The sequence below is a fragment of the Palaemon carinicauda genome, chromosome 2 (assembly GCF_036898095.1).
Source record: "Palaemon carinicauda isolate YSFRI2023 chromosome 2, ASM3689809v2, whole genome shotgun sequence".
Taxonomy (NCBI): Eukaryota; Metazoa; Arthropoda; class Malacostraca; order Decapoda; family Palaemonidae; genus Palaemon; species Palaemon carinicauda.
This window is the reverse complement of record NC_090726.1, coordinates 43250333-43268020: the sequence shown is the minus strand read 5'-3', so window position 1 is coordinate 43268020 and position 17688 is coordinate 43250333. Positions and strand designations below refer to the sequence as shown.

The following is a 17688-nucleotide window of genomic DNA, read 5'->3' as shown; positions in this document are numbered from 1 at the left end:
TGAAAAATTTTCGACCACAAATTTCATCAGTCCGAAAAAAATTCACAATTTTGTTTTGAATTCTTTGAAATAAATTTTTTTTCACAATTTTCATCAGTACCATATGAAGACAATAACAAGTCTGTGAGTCAAAAACCTCACCCACATCTAAATATAAATAAAACATTAAAACGATATTAAATCTTATGAGTAGCTCAAACGAGGTATGATACGAGACACCAAATTAAAGTAGAGTCAAAATACCATTACAGCATTTGACCAATCAACATTCTATATACTTTCTCCTCATCTGACTGCTAATTACATTACCCTATTAGCGATACAATACACTATCTCTAATGACTATAACATTCATCACTCGAAATGGTTCAAAAAATGACAGACAACAATTATCATTAACCTTTTTTTGGGGTAATTATTACTTATTATTGTTTTTCCTTCTGGTGTAGTGGTCTCTTTTTTGACATTAAAACATCGCAAGATGATATTTCGTCATTAACACTAACGTATTCCTAAGGCACACGGCATCATTGCTATTATTTTCATCATTAGAAGAACGAACGAGAGTGTGTCATATTCAATTCACCAAGTTCAGTTCATATCACCCAGGTATACCGCGCGATATTTTCACCCACGCGATTTTTTACCGCGCGATATTTTCACCCACGCGATTTCTTACCGCGCAACGTTTTCACCTACCTTGCGTTTTTTTAATGTGTGACATATCAATACCGCACGGTTTTTTTCACCAACTTTGAATTTTTTTTTTACTATAAGACATTTTCACGAACATTGCGTTTTTTTTTTTTTACCACACGACACTTTCAACAACATCCCTGTTTTTTACCGCACGACATTTTCATGCACGCGTTTTTTTTTACCTCACAACATTTTCACCAACACCTCTTTCTTTACCACTAATATTTTCACGAACATTGGTTTTTTTTTTTTTTACTGCACGACATTTACACCAATATTGCGTTTTTATTACCACGCAACATTTTCACCAATATCGCATTTTTTACCACACGATATTTTCACCCATGCGTTCTTATTTTACCGCACGGCATTTTCACCTACATTGCGTTTTTTTTTTCTTTCCTTTTTTTTTTTTTTTACAGCAGGACATTTTCACCAACATCACTTTCTTTTACCACGGGACATTTCTACCAACCACGCGTTTTTTTAAATGTTATACACACGCCTTTTACATAGTCTCCGACGTCCGCATCGACACGCCCACATACTGGTGGTCACCACCTGGTGGGCGTGATAGAAACACCGCCAGAAGATGGCACAACCGCCGCCGCGGTACTGCTCGAGGTGTCTACCCCTCCCGTCGTAGTCACTGGAGAAGAGGCCCTTGGGGAGGAGAGAGACGTTGCCGGCGAGGATGATGCTGAGCGATGGCCAGCCCCTTCCAAGACGGTGACGGGGGCTCGGGCGGGGGCAACAGTCGACGTGACCGTCGGAGAGGAGAAGAGGGGCAAGGAATTAGTCGACATGGAGGTGCTACTCGACATTAAGGAAGGCGACGGCAGGAGCAAGGAGGATGTGAGGCTCGAGGTTAGAGAGGCAGCCAGGGCAGGAGACAGGGGCGTCTGGGTGAGGGAGGGCGGCATCACGCCCAGCCTCAACCCTCCCGAAGCCCCGAAAAGACCCGAGAAGAGACCCGGGAAGCCCATGGGTGGCGTTAGGTGCAGAGGGTGCGGCAAACGATGCTCTAAAAGGGAGGTGACGTCCGGACTCAGGGGGTCGACGCGTCCGCCGTTGGCGTGAACGGACGATAGCCTTTCCCTAACGAGCAAGGGGACGGTCAGCCGTCGGAGGGCGTTGGGCAGGGACCCCAAGGACCCCGTCGAGGAGATGTAAGGGTGCTCCAACGACGACGGCAAACCCTTCTCCCTGTAGAGCTTCTTCGTCTTGTACCTGTGATTCTGGAACCAGATCTTGACCTGCGTCGGGGTGAGGTTAATGAGGGAGGCCAGGTGTTCCCTCTCGGGCGCCGAGAGATAGCGCTGCTGACGGAAGCGCCTCTCGAGTTCGTACGTCTGCGATTTGGTGAAGAGAATCCTCCTCTTCCGTTTCCGGCCGGGAATTTCAGGGCCCCCTTCCAGCTCCACGGATTCCATTCCTTCGGGTACCTCTTCGTCGTCGTCTTCGTCTTCTTCCTCGTCGTCGTCTTCTATCACGTGGGTGTTCTCCGTGGAATCGGCTGCGGCCTGGACAGGGTTGCGGTCATGGAGGTGTGCTGGAATGCTCTGGGGAGGAAGTGCCTTCGGAGGGGATTCATTGCAGGCGGTATTCACCATCAGCGACTGCGTCAGGGCATCAGCTGGAAGGGGGAGAAGAAAAGAGTAATTAATCAAATGAAAATCTGAAATTTAGTTAAACTACAATTATTCAGGTTCATGATACCCAACCATGAAATTATGACTATCCTTAAGTAAACAAATGGACAAACAATTACTATTTGACTTCGAGGTAAACAAATGGACTAACATTTACCATTTGACTTCGATGTACACAAATGGACTAACATTTACTATTTGTCTTCGAGGTAAACAAATGGACTAACAATTACTATTTGACTTGAGGTAAACAAATGGATTAAAAATTAATATTTCAATCTACAATTAAAACTATGACCATCCACAACTAAACAAAAGAACTAACATATACTTTTCTAAACACATACACTAAACATATAAACTAGATCCTGTCTGTTTTAAGGTTTATCACAAAATCGAACTGAATTTCAAAAAAAAAAAAAAAAAAAGCGTGAACTTTAAATATATCAAAAAGTTATAAAAACTCATCCGGAAAAAGGCCAATTAAAATATAAACGGATTATACAATTAATTACTGAGCAACCTATACAGCGCAAAAGATATGGGAGTGACTGTAAAATGATTATAGTCTTGATTAAAACTGAATGAAAAATTTAACAATCATGAATATTGATTCATGTCGTCTTGTTATATCAGAATGATATACGACGTAACTAGCGTGTTTAAGAATCACAGTATTATTATTATTACTATTATTATTATTATTATTATTATTATTATTATTATTATTATTATTATTATTATTATTATTATTATTATCTAAGCAACAACCCATGTTGGAAAAGCAGAATCCTATAAGCCCAAGGGATCCAACAGGGAAAATTAGCCCAGGAAAGGAATTAAGCAAATAAATAAACTACATAAAAAAATGAAAAATCAAAATATCTTAAAAACATTAGCATGAAAACAGATATTTCATATATAAAAAGACTCATGTCAGCCAGTTCAACATAAACACATTTGCTGCAAATTTGAACTTTTGAAGTTTTACAAAAGCGAGTAACAATAAAACACCACGAAAAAATAAACTAGATTTATGGACGTCAAACCTCAAAACAAGAACTAGGAACTTATAAAGCGCTTCGCAAAAAACTGCACTTTTCCATGGAGTATTACCATTTAAGTCAGGGGAAGAACAGCAAGTAATATACATCTCAGCGCAAGGAGAGCAAGTAATATACATCTCAGAGCAAGGAGAGCAAGTATATTATAACTCAGCACAAGGAGAGCAAGTAATATATATCTCAGCACAAGGAGAGCAAGTAATATACATCTCAGAGCAAGGAGAGCATGTAAAATAGATCTCAGCGCAAGGAGAGCAAGTAAAATATATCTCAGAACAAGGAGAGCAAGTAAAATATATCTCAGAACAAGGAGAGCAAGTAATATACATCTCAGAACAAGGAGAGCAAGTAATATACATCTCAGCGCAAGGAGAGCAAGTAATATACATCTCAGCGCAAGGAGAGCAAGTAATATACATCTCAGCACAAGGAGAGCAAGTAATATACATCTCAGCACAAGGAGAGCAAGTAATATACATCTCAGAGCAAGGAGAGCAAGTAAAATAGATCTCAGCACAAAGAGAACAAGTAATATACATCTCAGAGCAAGGAGAGCAAGTATATTATATCTCAGCACAAGGAGAGCAAGTAATATACATCCAGCGCAAGGAGAGCAAATAAAATAGATTTCAGCACAAGGAGAGCAAGTAATATACATCTCAGAGCAAGGAGAGCAAGTATATTATATCTCAGCACAAGGAGAGCAAGTAATTAACATCTCAGAGCAAGGAGAGCAAGTAAAATATATCTCAGCACAAGGAGAGCAAGTAATATACATCTCAGCGCAAGGAGAGCAAGTAATAAACATCTCAGCACAAGGAGAGAAAGTAATATACATCCAGCGCAAGGAGAGCAAATAAAATAGATTTCAGCACAAGGAGAGCAAGTAAACTATATCTCAGCACAAGGAGAGCAAGTAATTAACATCTCAGAGCAAGGAAAGCAAGTAAAATAGATCTCAGCACAAGGAGAGCAAGTAATATACATCTCAGAGCAAGGAGAGCAAGTAAAATATATCTCAGCCCAAGGAGAGCAAGTAATATACATCTCAGCGCAAGGAGAGCAAGTAAAATAGATCTCAGCACATGGAGAGCAAGTAATATACATCTCAGAGCAAGTAATATACATCTCAGCGCTAGGAGAGCAAGTAATATACATCTCAGAGCAAGGAGAGCAAGTAACATAGATCTCAGCACAAGGAGAGCAAGTAATATACATCTCAGAACAAGGAGAGCAAGTAAAATATATCTCAGCGCAAGGAGAGCAAGTAATATACATCTCAGCGCAAGGAGAGCAAGTAAAATAGATCTCAGCACAAGGAGAGCAAGTAATATACATCTCAGAACAAGGAGAGCAAGTGATATACATCTCAGCGCTAGGAGAGGAAGTAATATGCATCTCAGAGCAAGGAGAGCAAGTAAAATAGATCAGCACAAGGAGAGCAAGTAATGTACATCTCAGCGCAAGGAGAGCAAGTAAAATATATCTCAGAACAAGGAGAGCAAGTAATATACATATCAGCGCAAAGAGAGCAAGTAAAATAGATCTCAGCACAAGGAGAGCAAGTAATATACATCTCAGCACAAGGAGAGCAAGTAAAATATATCTCAGAACAAGGAGAGCAAGTAATATACATCTCAGCGCTAGGAGAGCAAGTAATATACATCTCAGAGCAAGGAGAGCAAGTAAAATAGATCTCAGCACAAGGAGAGCAAGTAATATACATCTCAGAGCAAGGAGAGCAAGTAAAATATATCTCAGAACAAGGAGAGCAAGTAATATACATCTCAGCACAAGGAGAGCAAGTAAAATATATCTCAGAACAAGGAGAGCAAGTAATGTACATCTCAGCACAAGGAGAGCAAGTAATATACATCTCAGAACAAGGAGAGCAAGTAATATACATCTCAGCGCTAGGAGAGCAAGTAATATACATCTCAGAGCAAGGAGAGCAAGTAAAATAGATCTCAATCACAAGGAGAGCAAGTAATATACATCTCAGAGCAAGGAGAGCATGTAAAATATATCTCAGAACAAGGAGAGCAAGTAAAATATATCTCAGAACAAGGAGAGCAAGTAATATACATCTCAGAACAAGGAGAGCAAGTAATATACATCTCAGCTCAAGGAGAGCAAGTAAATTATATCTCAGCGCAAGGAGAGCAAGTAATATACATCTCAGAACAAGGAGAGCAAGTAATATACATCTCAGAGCAAGGAGAGCAAGTAAAATAGATCTCAGCACAAGGAGAGCAAGTAATATACATCTCAGAGCAAGGAGAGCAAGTAAAATATATCTCAGAACAAGGAGAGCAAGTAAAATATATCTCAGAACAAGGAGAGCAAGTAATATACATCTCAGAACAAGGAGAGCAAGTAATATACATCTCAGCTCAAGGAGAGCAAGTAAATTATATCTCAGCGCAAGGAGAGCAAGTAATATACATCTCAGAGCAAGGAGAGCAAGTAAAATAGATCTCAGCACAAGGAGAGCAAGTAATATACATCTCAGAACAAGGAGAGCAAGTAATATACATCTCAGCGCAAGAAGAGCAAGTAATATACATCTCAGAACAAGGAGAGCAAGTAATATACATCTCAGAACAAGGAGAGCAAGTAAAATATATCTCAGAACAAGGAGAGCAAGTAATATACATCTCAGAACAAGAAGAGCAAGTAAAATATATCTCAGAACAAGGAGAGCAAGTAATATACATCTCAGAACAAGGAGAGCAAGTAAAATATATCTCAGAACAAGGAGAGCAAGTAAAATATATCTCAGAACAAGGAGAGCAAGTAATATACATCTCAGAACAAGAAGAGCAAGTAAAATATATCTCAGAACAAGGAGAGCAAGTAATATAAATCTCAGAACAAGGAGAGCAAGTAATATACATCTCAGAACAAGGAGAGCAAGTAAAATATATCTCAGAACAAGGAGAGCAAGTAATATACATCTCAGAACAAGGAGAGCAAGTAATATACATCTCAGAACAAGGAGAGCAAGTAATATACATCTCAGAACAAGGAGAGCAAGTAATATACATCTCAGCGCAAGAAGAGCAAGTAATATACATCTCAGAACAAGGAGAGCAAGTAATATACATCTCAGCGCAAGGAGAGCAAGTAATATACATCTCAGCACAAGGAGAGCAAGTAATATACATCTCAGCACAAGGAGAGCAAGTAATATACATCTCAGAGCAAGGAGAGCAAGTAAAATAGATCTCAGCAAAAAGAGAACTAGTAATATACATCTCAGAGCAAGGAGAGCAAGTATATTATATCTCAGCACAAGGAGAGCAAGTAATATACATCCAGCGCAAGGAGAGCAAATAAAATAGATTTCAGCACAAGGAGAGCAAGTAATATACATCTCAGAGCAAGGAGAGCAAGTATATTATAACTCAGCACAAGGAGAGCAAGTAATATACATCCAGCGCAAGGAGAGCAAGTAAAATAGATCTCAGCACAAGGAGAGCAAGTAATATACATCTCAGCGCAAGGAGAGCAAGTAAAATAAATCTCAGAACAAGGAGAGCAAGTAATATACATCTCAGCACAAGGAGAGCAAGTAATATACATCTCAGAGCAAGGAGAGCAAGTAAAATATATCTCAGCACAAGGAGAGCAAGTAATATACATCTCAGCGCAAGGAGAGCAAGTAAAATAGATCTCAGCACAAAGAGAGCAAGTAAAATAGATCTCAGCACAAAGAGAGCAAGTAAAATATATCTCAGCGCAAGGAGAGCAAGTAAAATATATCTCAGCACAAGGAGAGCAAGTAATATACATCTCAGCGCAAGGAGAGCAAGTAAAATATATCTCAGCACAAGGAGAGCAAGTAATATACATCTCAGCGCAAGGAGAGCAAGTAAAATAAATCTCAGAACAAGGAGAGCAAGTAATATACATCTCAGCGCAAGGAGAGCAAGTAATATACATCTCAGCACAAGGAGAGCAAGTAATTTACATCTCAGTGCAAGGAGAGCAAGTAATATACATCTCAGCGCAAGGAGAGCAAGTAAAATAGATCTCAGCACAAAGAGAGCAAGTAAAATAGATCTCAGCACAATGAGAGCAAGTAATATACATCTCAGCACAAGGAGAGCAAGTAATATACATCTCAGCGCAAGGAGAGCAAGTAAAATAGATCTCAGCACAAAGAGAGCAAGTAAAATAGATCTCAACACAAAAGAGAGCAAGTAATATACATCTCAGAGCAAGGAGAGCAAGTAAAATAGATCTCAGCACAAGGAGAGCAAGTAATATACATCTCAGCACAAGGAGAGCAAGTAATATACATCTCAGAGCAAGGAGAGCAAGTAAAATACATCTCAGCACAAGGAGAGCAAGTAATATACATCTCAGCGCAAGGAAAGCAAGTAAAATAGATCTCAGCACAAAGAGAGCAAGTAATATACATCTCAGAGCAAGGAGAGCAAGTAAAATAGATCGCAGCACAAGGAGAGCAAGTAATATACATCTCAGCACAAGGAGAGCAAGTAATATACATCTCAGCACAAGGAGAGCAAGTAATATACATCTCAGAGCAAGGAGAGCAAGTAAAATAGATCGCAGCACAAGGAGAGCAAGTAATATACATCTCAGCGCAAGGAGAGTAAGTAAAATAGATCTCAGCACAAGGAGAGCAAGTAATATACATCTCAGCGCAAGGAGAGCAAGTAAAATAGATCTCAGCACAAGGAGAGCAAGTAATATACATCTCAGCGCAAGGAGAGCAAGTAAAATAGATCTCAGCACAAGGAGAGCAAGTAATATACATCTCAGCGCAAGGAGATCAAGTAAAATAGATCTCAGCACAAAGAGAGCAAGTAAAATAGATCTCAGCACAAGGAGAGCAAGTAATATACATCTCAGAGCAAGGAGAGCAAGTAAAATACATCTCAGCACAAGGAGAGCAAATAATATACATCTCAGAGCAAGGAGAGCAAGTAAAATAGATCTCAGCACAAGGAGAGCAAGTAATATACATCTCAGAGCAAGGAGAGAAAGTAAAATAGATCTCAGCACAAGGAGAGCAAGTAATATACATCTCAGAGCAAGGAGAGCAAGTAAAATACATCTCAGCGCAAGGACAGCAAGTAAAATACATCTCAGCACAAGGAGAGCAAGTAATATACATCTCAGCGCAAGGAGAGCAAGTAATATACATCCAGCGCAAGGAGAGCAAGTATAGATTTCAGCACAAGGAGAGCAAGTAATATACATCTCAGAGCAAGGAGAGCAAGTAAAATATATCTCAGCACAAGGAGAGCAAGTAATATACATCTCAGAGCAAGGAGAGCAAGTATATTATATCTCAGCACAAAGAGAGCAAGTAATATACATCTCAGAGCAAGGAGGGCAAGTATATTATATCTCAGCACAAAGAGAGCAAGTAATATACATCTCAGAGCAAAGAGAGCAAGTAAAATATATCTCAGCACAAGGAGAGCAAGTAATATACATCTCAGAGCAAGGAGAGCAATTATATTATATCTCAGCATAAAGAGAGCAAGTAATATACATCTCAGCGCAAGGAGAGCAAGTAAAATAGATCTCAGCGCAAGGACAGCAAGTAATATACATCTCAGCACAAGGAGAGCAAGTAATATACATCTCAGAGCAAGGAGAGCAAGTAAAATATATCTCAGCACAAGGAGAGCAAGTAATATACATCTCAGCGCAAGGAGAGCAAGTAAAATATATCTCAGAACAAGGAGAGCAAGTAATATACATCTCAGAGCAAGGAGAGCAAGTAAAATATATCTCAGCACAAGGAGAGCAAGTAATATACATCTCAGAGCAAGGAGAGCAAGTATATTATATCTCAGTACAAAGAGAGCGAGTAATATACATCTCAGAGCAAGGAGAGCAAGTAAAATATATCTCAGCACAAGGAGAGCAAGTAATATACATCTCAGAGCAAGGAGAGCAATTATATTATATCTCAGCATAAAGAGAGCAAGTAATATACATCTCAGCGCAAGGAGAGCAAGTAAAATAGATCTCAGCGCAAGGACAGCAAGTAATATACATCTCAGCACAAGGAGAGCAAGTAATATACATCTCAGAGCAAGGAGAGCAAGTAAAATATATCTCAGCACAAGGAGAGCAAGTAATATACTGTACATCTCAGCGCAAGGAGAGCAAGTAAAATATATCTCAGCACAAGGAGAGCAAGTAAAATATATCTCAGAGCAAGGAGAGCAAGTAAAATATATCTCAGCACAAGGAGAGCAAGTAATATACATCTCAGCGCAAGGAGAGCAAGTAAAATATATCTCAGAACAAGGAGAGCAAGTAATATACATCTCAGAGCAAGGAGAGCAAGTAAAATATATCTCAGCACAAGGAGAGCAAGTAATATACTGTACATCTCAGCGCAAGGAGAGCAAGTAAAATAGATCTCAGCGCAAGGACAGCAAGTAATATACATCTCAGCACAAGGAGAGCAAGTAATATACATCTCAGAGCAAGGAGAGCAAGTAAAATATATCTCAGCACAAGGAGAGCAAGTAATATACATCTCAGCGCAAGGAGAGCAAGTAAAATATATCTCAGAACAAGGAGAGCAAGTAATATACATCTCAGAGCAAGGAGAGCAAGTAAAATATGTCTCAGCACAAGGAGAGCAAGTAATATACTGTACATCTCAGCGCAAGGAGAGCAAGTAAAATATATCTCAGCGCAAGGAGAGCAAGTAAAATATATCTCAGAACAAGGAGAGCAAGTAATATACATCTCAGAGCAAGGAGAGCAAGTATATTATATCTCAGCACAAAGAGAGCAAGTAATATACATCTCAGAGCAAGGAGAGCAAGTAAAATAGATTTCAGCAAAAGGAGAGCAAGTAATATACATCTCAGCGCAAGCAGAGCAAGTAAAATAGATTTCAGCAAAAGGAGAGCAAGCAATATACATCTCAGAGCAAGGAGAGCAAGTAAAATAGATCTCAGCACAAAGAGAGCAAGTAAAATAGATCTCAGAACAAGGAGAGCAAGTACTATACATCTCAGAGCAAGAAGAGCAAGTAAAATACATCTCAGCACAAGGAGAGCAAATAATATACATCTCAGAGCAAGGAGAGCAAGTAAAATAGATTTCAGCACAAGGAGAGCAAGTAATATACATCTCAGAGCAAGGAGAGCAAGTAAAATAGATCTCAGCACAAGGAGAGCAAGTAATATACATCTCAGAGCAAGGAGAGCAAGTAAAATACACCTCAGCGCAAGGACAGCAAGTAAAATACATCTCAGCACAAGGAGAGCAAGTAATATACATCTCAGCGCAAGGAGAGCAAGTAATATACATCCAGCGCAAGGAGAGCAAGTATAGATTTCAGCACAAGGAGAGCAAGTAATATACATCTCAGAGCAAGGAGAGCAAGTAAAATATATCTCAGCACAAGGAGAGCAAGTAATATACATCTCAGAGCAAGGAGAGCAAGTATATTATATCTCAGCACAAAGAGAGCAAGTAATATACATCTCAGAGCAAGGAGAGCAAGTAAAATATATCTCAGCACAAGGAGAGCAAGTAATATACTGTACATCTCAGCGCAAGGAGAGCAAGTAATATACATCTCAGAGCAAGGAGAGCAAGTATATTATATCTCAGCACAAAGAGAGCAAGTAATATACATCTCAGAGCAAGGAGAGCAAGTAATATACTGTACATCTCAGCGCAAGGAGAGCAAGTAATATACATCTCAGAGCAAGGAGAGCAAGTATATTATATCTCAGCACAAAGAGAGCAAGTAATATACATCTCAGCGCAAGAAAACCAAGTAAAATATATCTCAGCCCAAAGACAGCAAGTAAAATATATCTCAGCCCAAAGACAGCAAGTTAAATATATCTCAGCCCAAAGACAGCAAGTTAAATATATCTCAGCCCAAAGACAGCAAGTAAAATATATCCCTTCGCACATAGCAAGTATTCAAAAAAAAAAAAATTCTATTTGACAGTGACCACGAAGGAATTAGAAAGCGAAATGAAAGTACGCATAAAGATAATGACTTAAATTGACCAGTACACGTAATCTCCAAACATGCTGTCCACCCCAATTGTCTTTTCCTCTTCATATTCCTATTTCCCCAACCGGAGTCTTATCTATTATCATTCAAGAATAAAAGTAAGAACAACGATAGATATGATAAGGGTAAAACAAACAAAAAATAACTAGAAATGGAACCAGCCAACGATAAGAAATATCCAGCTGACATGACGGCTTATTGATTGCCGACGCCACTCGCATGATAAGGCATGAAAGGCGGTGTGGCTAAGCTAGACATGCAGGCAACAAAAAGACGTGTGACTAAGTCAGACATGCAGGCAACAAAAAGACGTGTGGCTCAGCCAGATATGTAGGCAAAAAAAGACGTGTGGCTAAGCCAGACATGCAGGAAAAAAAAACGTGTGGCTAAGCCAGACATGTAGACAAAAAGATATGTGGCTAAGCTAGACATACAGGAAAAAGACGTGGCTAAGCCAGACATGCAGGCAAAAAAGACGTGTGGAGAAGCAAGACATGCAGGAAAAATGACGTATGGCTAAGACAGACATGCAGGCAAAACAAGATGTGTGGCTAAGCCAGACATGTAGACAAAAAGATATGTGGCCAAACTAGACATACAGGAAAAAGACGTGTGGCTAAGCCAAACATGCAGGCAAAAATGACGTTTGGCTAAGCCAGACATACAGGAAAAAAAAGATGTTCGGCTAAGCTAAACATGCAGGCAAAAAAGACACGTGGCTAAGCCCAACATGCAGGCAAAAAAGACGCGTGGCTAAGACAGACATGCAGGCAGAAAGGGTCGTGTGGCTAAGCCAGACATACAGGCAAAAGAGGTCGTGTGGCTAAGCCAGACATGCAGGAAAAAAAGACGTGTCGCTAAGCCAGACATGCAGGCAACAAAAAAGATGTGTGGCTAAGCCAAACATGCAGGCAACAAAAAAGACGTGTGGCTAAGCCAGACATGCAAGCAAAAAAAGACGAGTGGCTAAGCCAGATATGCAGGCAAAAAATGACATGTGGCTAAGCCAGACATGCAGGCAAAAAAAAACACGTGTGGCTAAGCCAGACATGCAGGTAAAAGAGACGTGTGGCTAAGCCAGACATGCAGGTAAAAAGTACGTGTGGCTAAGCCAGACATACAGGCAAAAAAGGTCATGTGGCTAAGCCAGAAATCCAGGCAAAAAAAGACGTGTGGCTAAGCCAGACATGCAGGCAAAAAAACATGTGTGGCTAAGCCAGACATGCAGGCAAAAAATACGTGTGGCTAGCCCAGACATACAGGCAAAAAAGACGTGTGGCTAAGCCAGACATGCAGGCAAAAAAAGACGTGTAGCTAAGCCAAACATGCAGGCAAAAAGACATGTGGCTAAGCTAGACATACCGGAAAAAGACGTGTGGCTTAGCCAAACATGCAGGCAAAAAAGACGTTTGGCTAAGCCAGACATGCAGGCAAAAAAGGTTGTGTGGCTAAGCCCGACATACAGAAAAAAAAGACGTGTGGCTAAGCCACACATGCAGGCAAAAAAAGACGTGTGGCTAAGCCAGACATGCAGGCAAAAAGGACGTGTGGCTAAGCCAGACATGCAGGCAAAAAAGGTTGTGTGGCTAAGCCAGACATGCAGGCAAAAAAGGTTGTGTGGCTAAGTCAGACATACAGGAAAAAAAAAGATGTGTGGCTAAGCCAAACATACAGGCAAAAACAGACGTATAGGAAAAAAAAGGTCGTGTGGCTAAGTCAGAAATACAAGCAAAAAAGGCATTTGGCTAAGCCAGACATACAGGCAAAAACAGACGTATGGTTAAGCCAGACATACAGGAAAAAAGGTCGTGTGGCTAAGTCAGACATACAGGCAAAAAAGACGTGTGGCTAAGCTAGACATGCAGGCAAAAAAACACGTGTAGCTAAGCCAGACATGCAGGGAAAAAAAGAAGTGTGGCTAAGCCAGACATGCAGGCAAAAAGGACGTGTGGCTAAGCCAGACATGCAGGCAAAAAAGGTTGTGTGGCGAAACCAGACATGCAGGTAAAAAAAACGTGTGGCTAAGCCAAACATACAGGCAAAAACAGACGTATGGCTAAACCACACATACAGGCGAAAAAAGACGTGTGAGTAAACCAGACATGCAGGCAAAAAAGACGTTTGGCTAAGCCAGACATATAGAAAATAAGACCTGTGGCTAAGCCAGACATGCAGGCAAAAAAGACCTGTGGCTAAACCAGACAAGCAGGCGAAAAAAGACGAGTGGCTAAGCCAGACATACAGGAAAAAAAGGTCGTGTGGCCAAGTCAGAAATACAGGCAAAAAAACACGTGTGGCTAAGCCAGACATGCAGGCAAAAAGGATGTGTGGCTAAGCCAGACATACAGGTAAAAAAAACGTGTGGCTAAGCTAACCATACAGGTAAAAAAAACGTGTGGCCAAGCTAGACATACAGGCAAAAACAGACGTATGGCTAAACCAGAAATGCAGGCGAAAAAAAAGACATGTGGCTAAACCAGACATGTAGGCAAAAATGGCAGTGTGGCTAAGCCAAACACGCGGGCAAAAAAAAAACGTTTGGCTAAGCCAGACATACAGGAAAAAAACCTGTGGCTAATCCAGACATGCAGGCAAAAAAGCCCGTGTGGCTAAACCAGACATGCAGGCGAAAAAGACGTGTGGCTAAACCAGACATGCAGGCGAAAAAGACGTGTGGCTAAGCCAGACATGCAGGCAAAAAAAAGACGTGGCTAAACCAGACATGCAGGCGAAAAAAGACATGTGGCTAAGCCAGACATGCAGGCAAAAAGACGTTTGGCTAAGCCAGACATGCAGGTGAAAAAAGACGTGTGGCTAAACCAGACATGTAGGCAAAAAAGACGTGTGGCTAAGCCAGACATGCAGGCGAAAAAAGACGTGTGGCTAAACCAGACATGTAGGCAAAAAAGACGTGTGGCTAAGCAAGACATGCAGGTAAAAAAGACGTGTGGCTAAGCCAGACATGCAGACAAAAAAACAAGACTACACAGATAGAAAAAGCATGCAGTGATACGAGTCTATGATAAGGAACTATTTACTCAATGGGCAAATTTCATTGTTGGAGGCCTTGGGCTTATAGCATCTTGCTTTCCCAATCAGGGTTGTAGCTTAGCAAATAATAACAATAACAACAACAACAATAATAATAATAATAATAATAATAATGGATGAAGTGTCATATTCGTAATCCGATGTCTTTGTGGCTTTTTCTAATAATCTAATAAATACCCTAAGTCCTTAATTGCCTTTTCTAATAAATATTTTAAGGTCTTGCTGCCTTTTCTAAACAATCTTCAGGTCTTGATGCCTTTTCTAATAAATATCTTAAGGTCTTGCTGCCTTTTCTAAACAATCTTAAGGTCTTGATGCCTTTTCTAATAAATATTTTAAGGTCTTGCTGCCTTTTCTAAACAATCTTCAGGTCTTGCTGCCTTTTCTAAACAATCTTAAGGTCTTGATGCCTTTTCTAATAAATATTTTAAGGTCTTGCTGCCTTTTCTAAACAATCTTCAGGTCTTGATGCCTTTTCTAATAAATATCTTAAGGTCTTGCTGCCTTTTCTAAACAATCTTCAGGTCTTGATGCCTATTCTAAACAATCTTAAGGTCTTTCTGCCTTTTCTAAACAATCTTAAGGTCTTGATACCTTTTCTAAATAAGTATACAAAAACATTTTTATATCATAAACGATAAATCTTCAATGCACACATCATCACCATCATTATCATCTCCTCCTCCTACGCCAATTGACGCAAAGGGCCACACAGTTACTCTTAATTAAAGGTAAATACATATGACAGTAATTAATTTAAATTTGCTATACGTTAAGCAGAGAATTATATGAAATTAAATATATTTTAAGTTAATGTTATGAAGAGAAGAACGTGCAATTGAATATATTATAAGTTAATATTATGATGAGAAGAACGTGCTATAAAATAGATTTTAAAGTTAACATTATGAAAAGAAGAACAGAGAATTAAGTAGATTTTAAAGTTAACAATGCGAAGGAAAGAAGACGCAATTATATAGACATTGAATTAACATTATGAAGAGAAGAACATGCAATTAAATAGATTTTAGTCAACACCAAGAAGAGAAGACCGTACAATTAAATACATTAAATTAATATTATGAAGAGAAGAACATGCGATTAAATAGAATTTAAGTCAACATTAAGAAGAGAAGGCCTTGTAATTAAATACATCTTAAAATTACCATTATAAAGAGAATTTTTACAGCTATGATTCTTTACATCTATGACAAAATACATTAAATACAAAGATTCTTCTCTTCTTAAGCACAAAGACCGTAGCCAAAAAAAAAAAAAAAAAAAAAAAAAAAAAAAAAAAAAAAAAAAAAAATCAAATGAAGGACTCACGAAGACCTACCTGACGAAGGCTTGTCAGGCAGCTGCAGAAGATCCCTGACGGAGAAGCTCCTGACGCGGCTACCTGGAGGTCCCTCCGGTTTCTGCATGGCGGCGAAGTCCCCCGAAAGATAATATCAAATTAATAGACAGTTTACGCCCATCAATCTCCGTTCGTCTTTATCGGTTAGGTTCATCATCGTAACCACATCCACAGTCCATCTTCCGTTTTTTGCATGAAATGTTTATTACATGTAATGTTTATGCAATGCCATCGTAAACACATCCAAATTCCATCTTCCGTTTTTTTTTTGCATGAAATTATTGCATGAAATGTTTATTGCATGTAATGTTTATGCAATGTTATCGTAACCACATCTACACTCCATCATCCGTTTTTTTTTGCATGAAATGTTTATTGCATGTAATGTTTATGCAATGTCATCGTAACCACATCCACATTCCATCTTCCGTTTTTTGCAAGAAATGTTTATTGCATGAAATGTTCTTGCGATGTTTGTGTTTTGCATGAAGTGTCCGAAAAAAAGAAATATAGAATTCTCATGAAATGTCAGTATATTTCATGAAAGGTGAGGACAAGCGGCCGGTAATATCACACGTCATAATTCCTCCGTCGAAGGGGTTAGCCCACTTACCAGCTCTTGTTCACTGCCGTTGCAAGTGTCTCTGTAAGGCATGACTGCCATTCATACGCCCTCCTCAGGGGGGAGGGGGGGGGCGAAAGAAGCCCAAAAAAATAAAAAAAAACTCGAATATAAAAAAAGCAAACCACTAAAGCTCTTATATTTGCTTGTCCACCTAAAGCCCGCTCTCCACAAACTAGCCCGAAAAGTGTTAGGAGGCTTTGTAGGCGATGAACGCCAGGGACTCCGGCGGGTCTCGACATGGAGGGCGCCCCTAAGGGATGGGTGGTGGCCGGACAGGAGGGACCGTCGCCAATGAGTGGGTGGGGCCAGTGGAACGCGTTGGCCAATCAAAAGCGGGGCCCTGCCGAATCCGTCGACGACGAAAAAAAGGGATTCTCTACCGCTCCGGTTTTGGCGAAGTGGGAAATGGAGTCGATTTTTTTTCTCTCTCTCTCTCTCTCTCTCTCTCTCTCTCTCTCTCTCTCTCTCTCTCTCTCTCTCTCTCTCTCTCTGTCTCTCTCTCTCCATCGAGCCAACATGATGGTCGCTTCCTTTATTACAATTTTGTGATGGGTCTATTATTGCAGGGTGAAACGCCCTTTTTACAGAACCTTTCAGGACCGGCATAGCTACAGGCATGGCAGGAGGACTCCCGTTTTGTCTCCTGTAAAACCTACTACGCCTTCGAGAGCACAGAGTCCTCTGAACATGCTAAAAAACAAAAATACAACCGGAGTCCCTCTGTGTCTCCTGTAAAACATACTACGCCTTCGAGAGCACAGAATCCTCTGAAGACACTAAAAAAAAAAAAAAAAAAAAAAAAAAATACAAAAAACTTCCTCAACATTCTCCAGCCCCGACAACACTGCAGAGGACTCGTATAGCTGAGGCATATGCGTTGGCGTCGTAAATATAAAAATTGTTGAGGCCGTGTCGTTAAGGATTTTAATAGTGTGAAGCCTTTTAGCCAATCCGGGAAGGAGTACGGGGAAGAGAGAGCTTTTGGGCTGGTCCTTTGTGAAGACAGCCGTGTTGCTATTGTGTTGGTGTAACCGACCCCAGTGGTGTAGTTTCAGGGGCATAGGATGCCCCCCACCCCTCCCCCTTCCATTCCCAAAAGACAAGGAGGGGGTATCCTACAGTGGTCCCCCTTCCATTCCCAAAGAGAAGGGAAGACGAGGCTGGGGGAGGTGAACCCAAGGAGATGGGTATCATGG

At 40.2% G+C, this 17688-nt stretch overlaps 1 protein-coding gene across 2 annotated transcripts in view; it reads right to left on the bottom strand.

Moving 5' to 3' along the window:
• Nucleotides 1-1119: 1119 nt before the first annotated feature.
• LOC137617117 (homeobox protein Nkx-2.8-like) overlaps nt 1120-17688 on the bottom strand; it is a 232320-nt gene continuing 215751 nt past the window's right edge. Inside the window, exons 1-2 of one of the 2 annotated variants that reach the window (XM_068346965.1) lie at nt 15847-15935; nt 1120-2335 (exon numbers count right to left, since the gene is read on the bottom strand). In XM_068346965.1, the coding sequence (XP_068203066.1) occupies nt 1254-2335; nt 15847-15934 (1170 nt within the window). In that variant the 5' untranslated portion in view covers nt 15935 and the 3' untranslated portion in view covers nt 1120-1253. Of the gene's footprint in view, nt 2336-15846; nt 15936-17688 lie in introns of those variants that run through there. The other variant, XM_068346973.1, reaches the window with a different exon arrangement.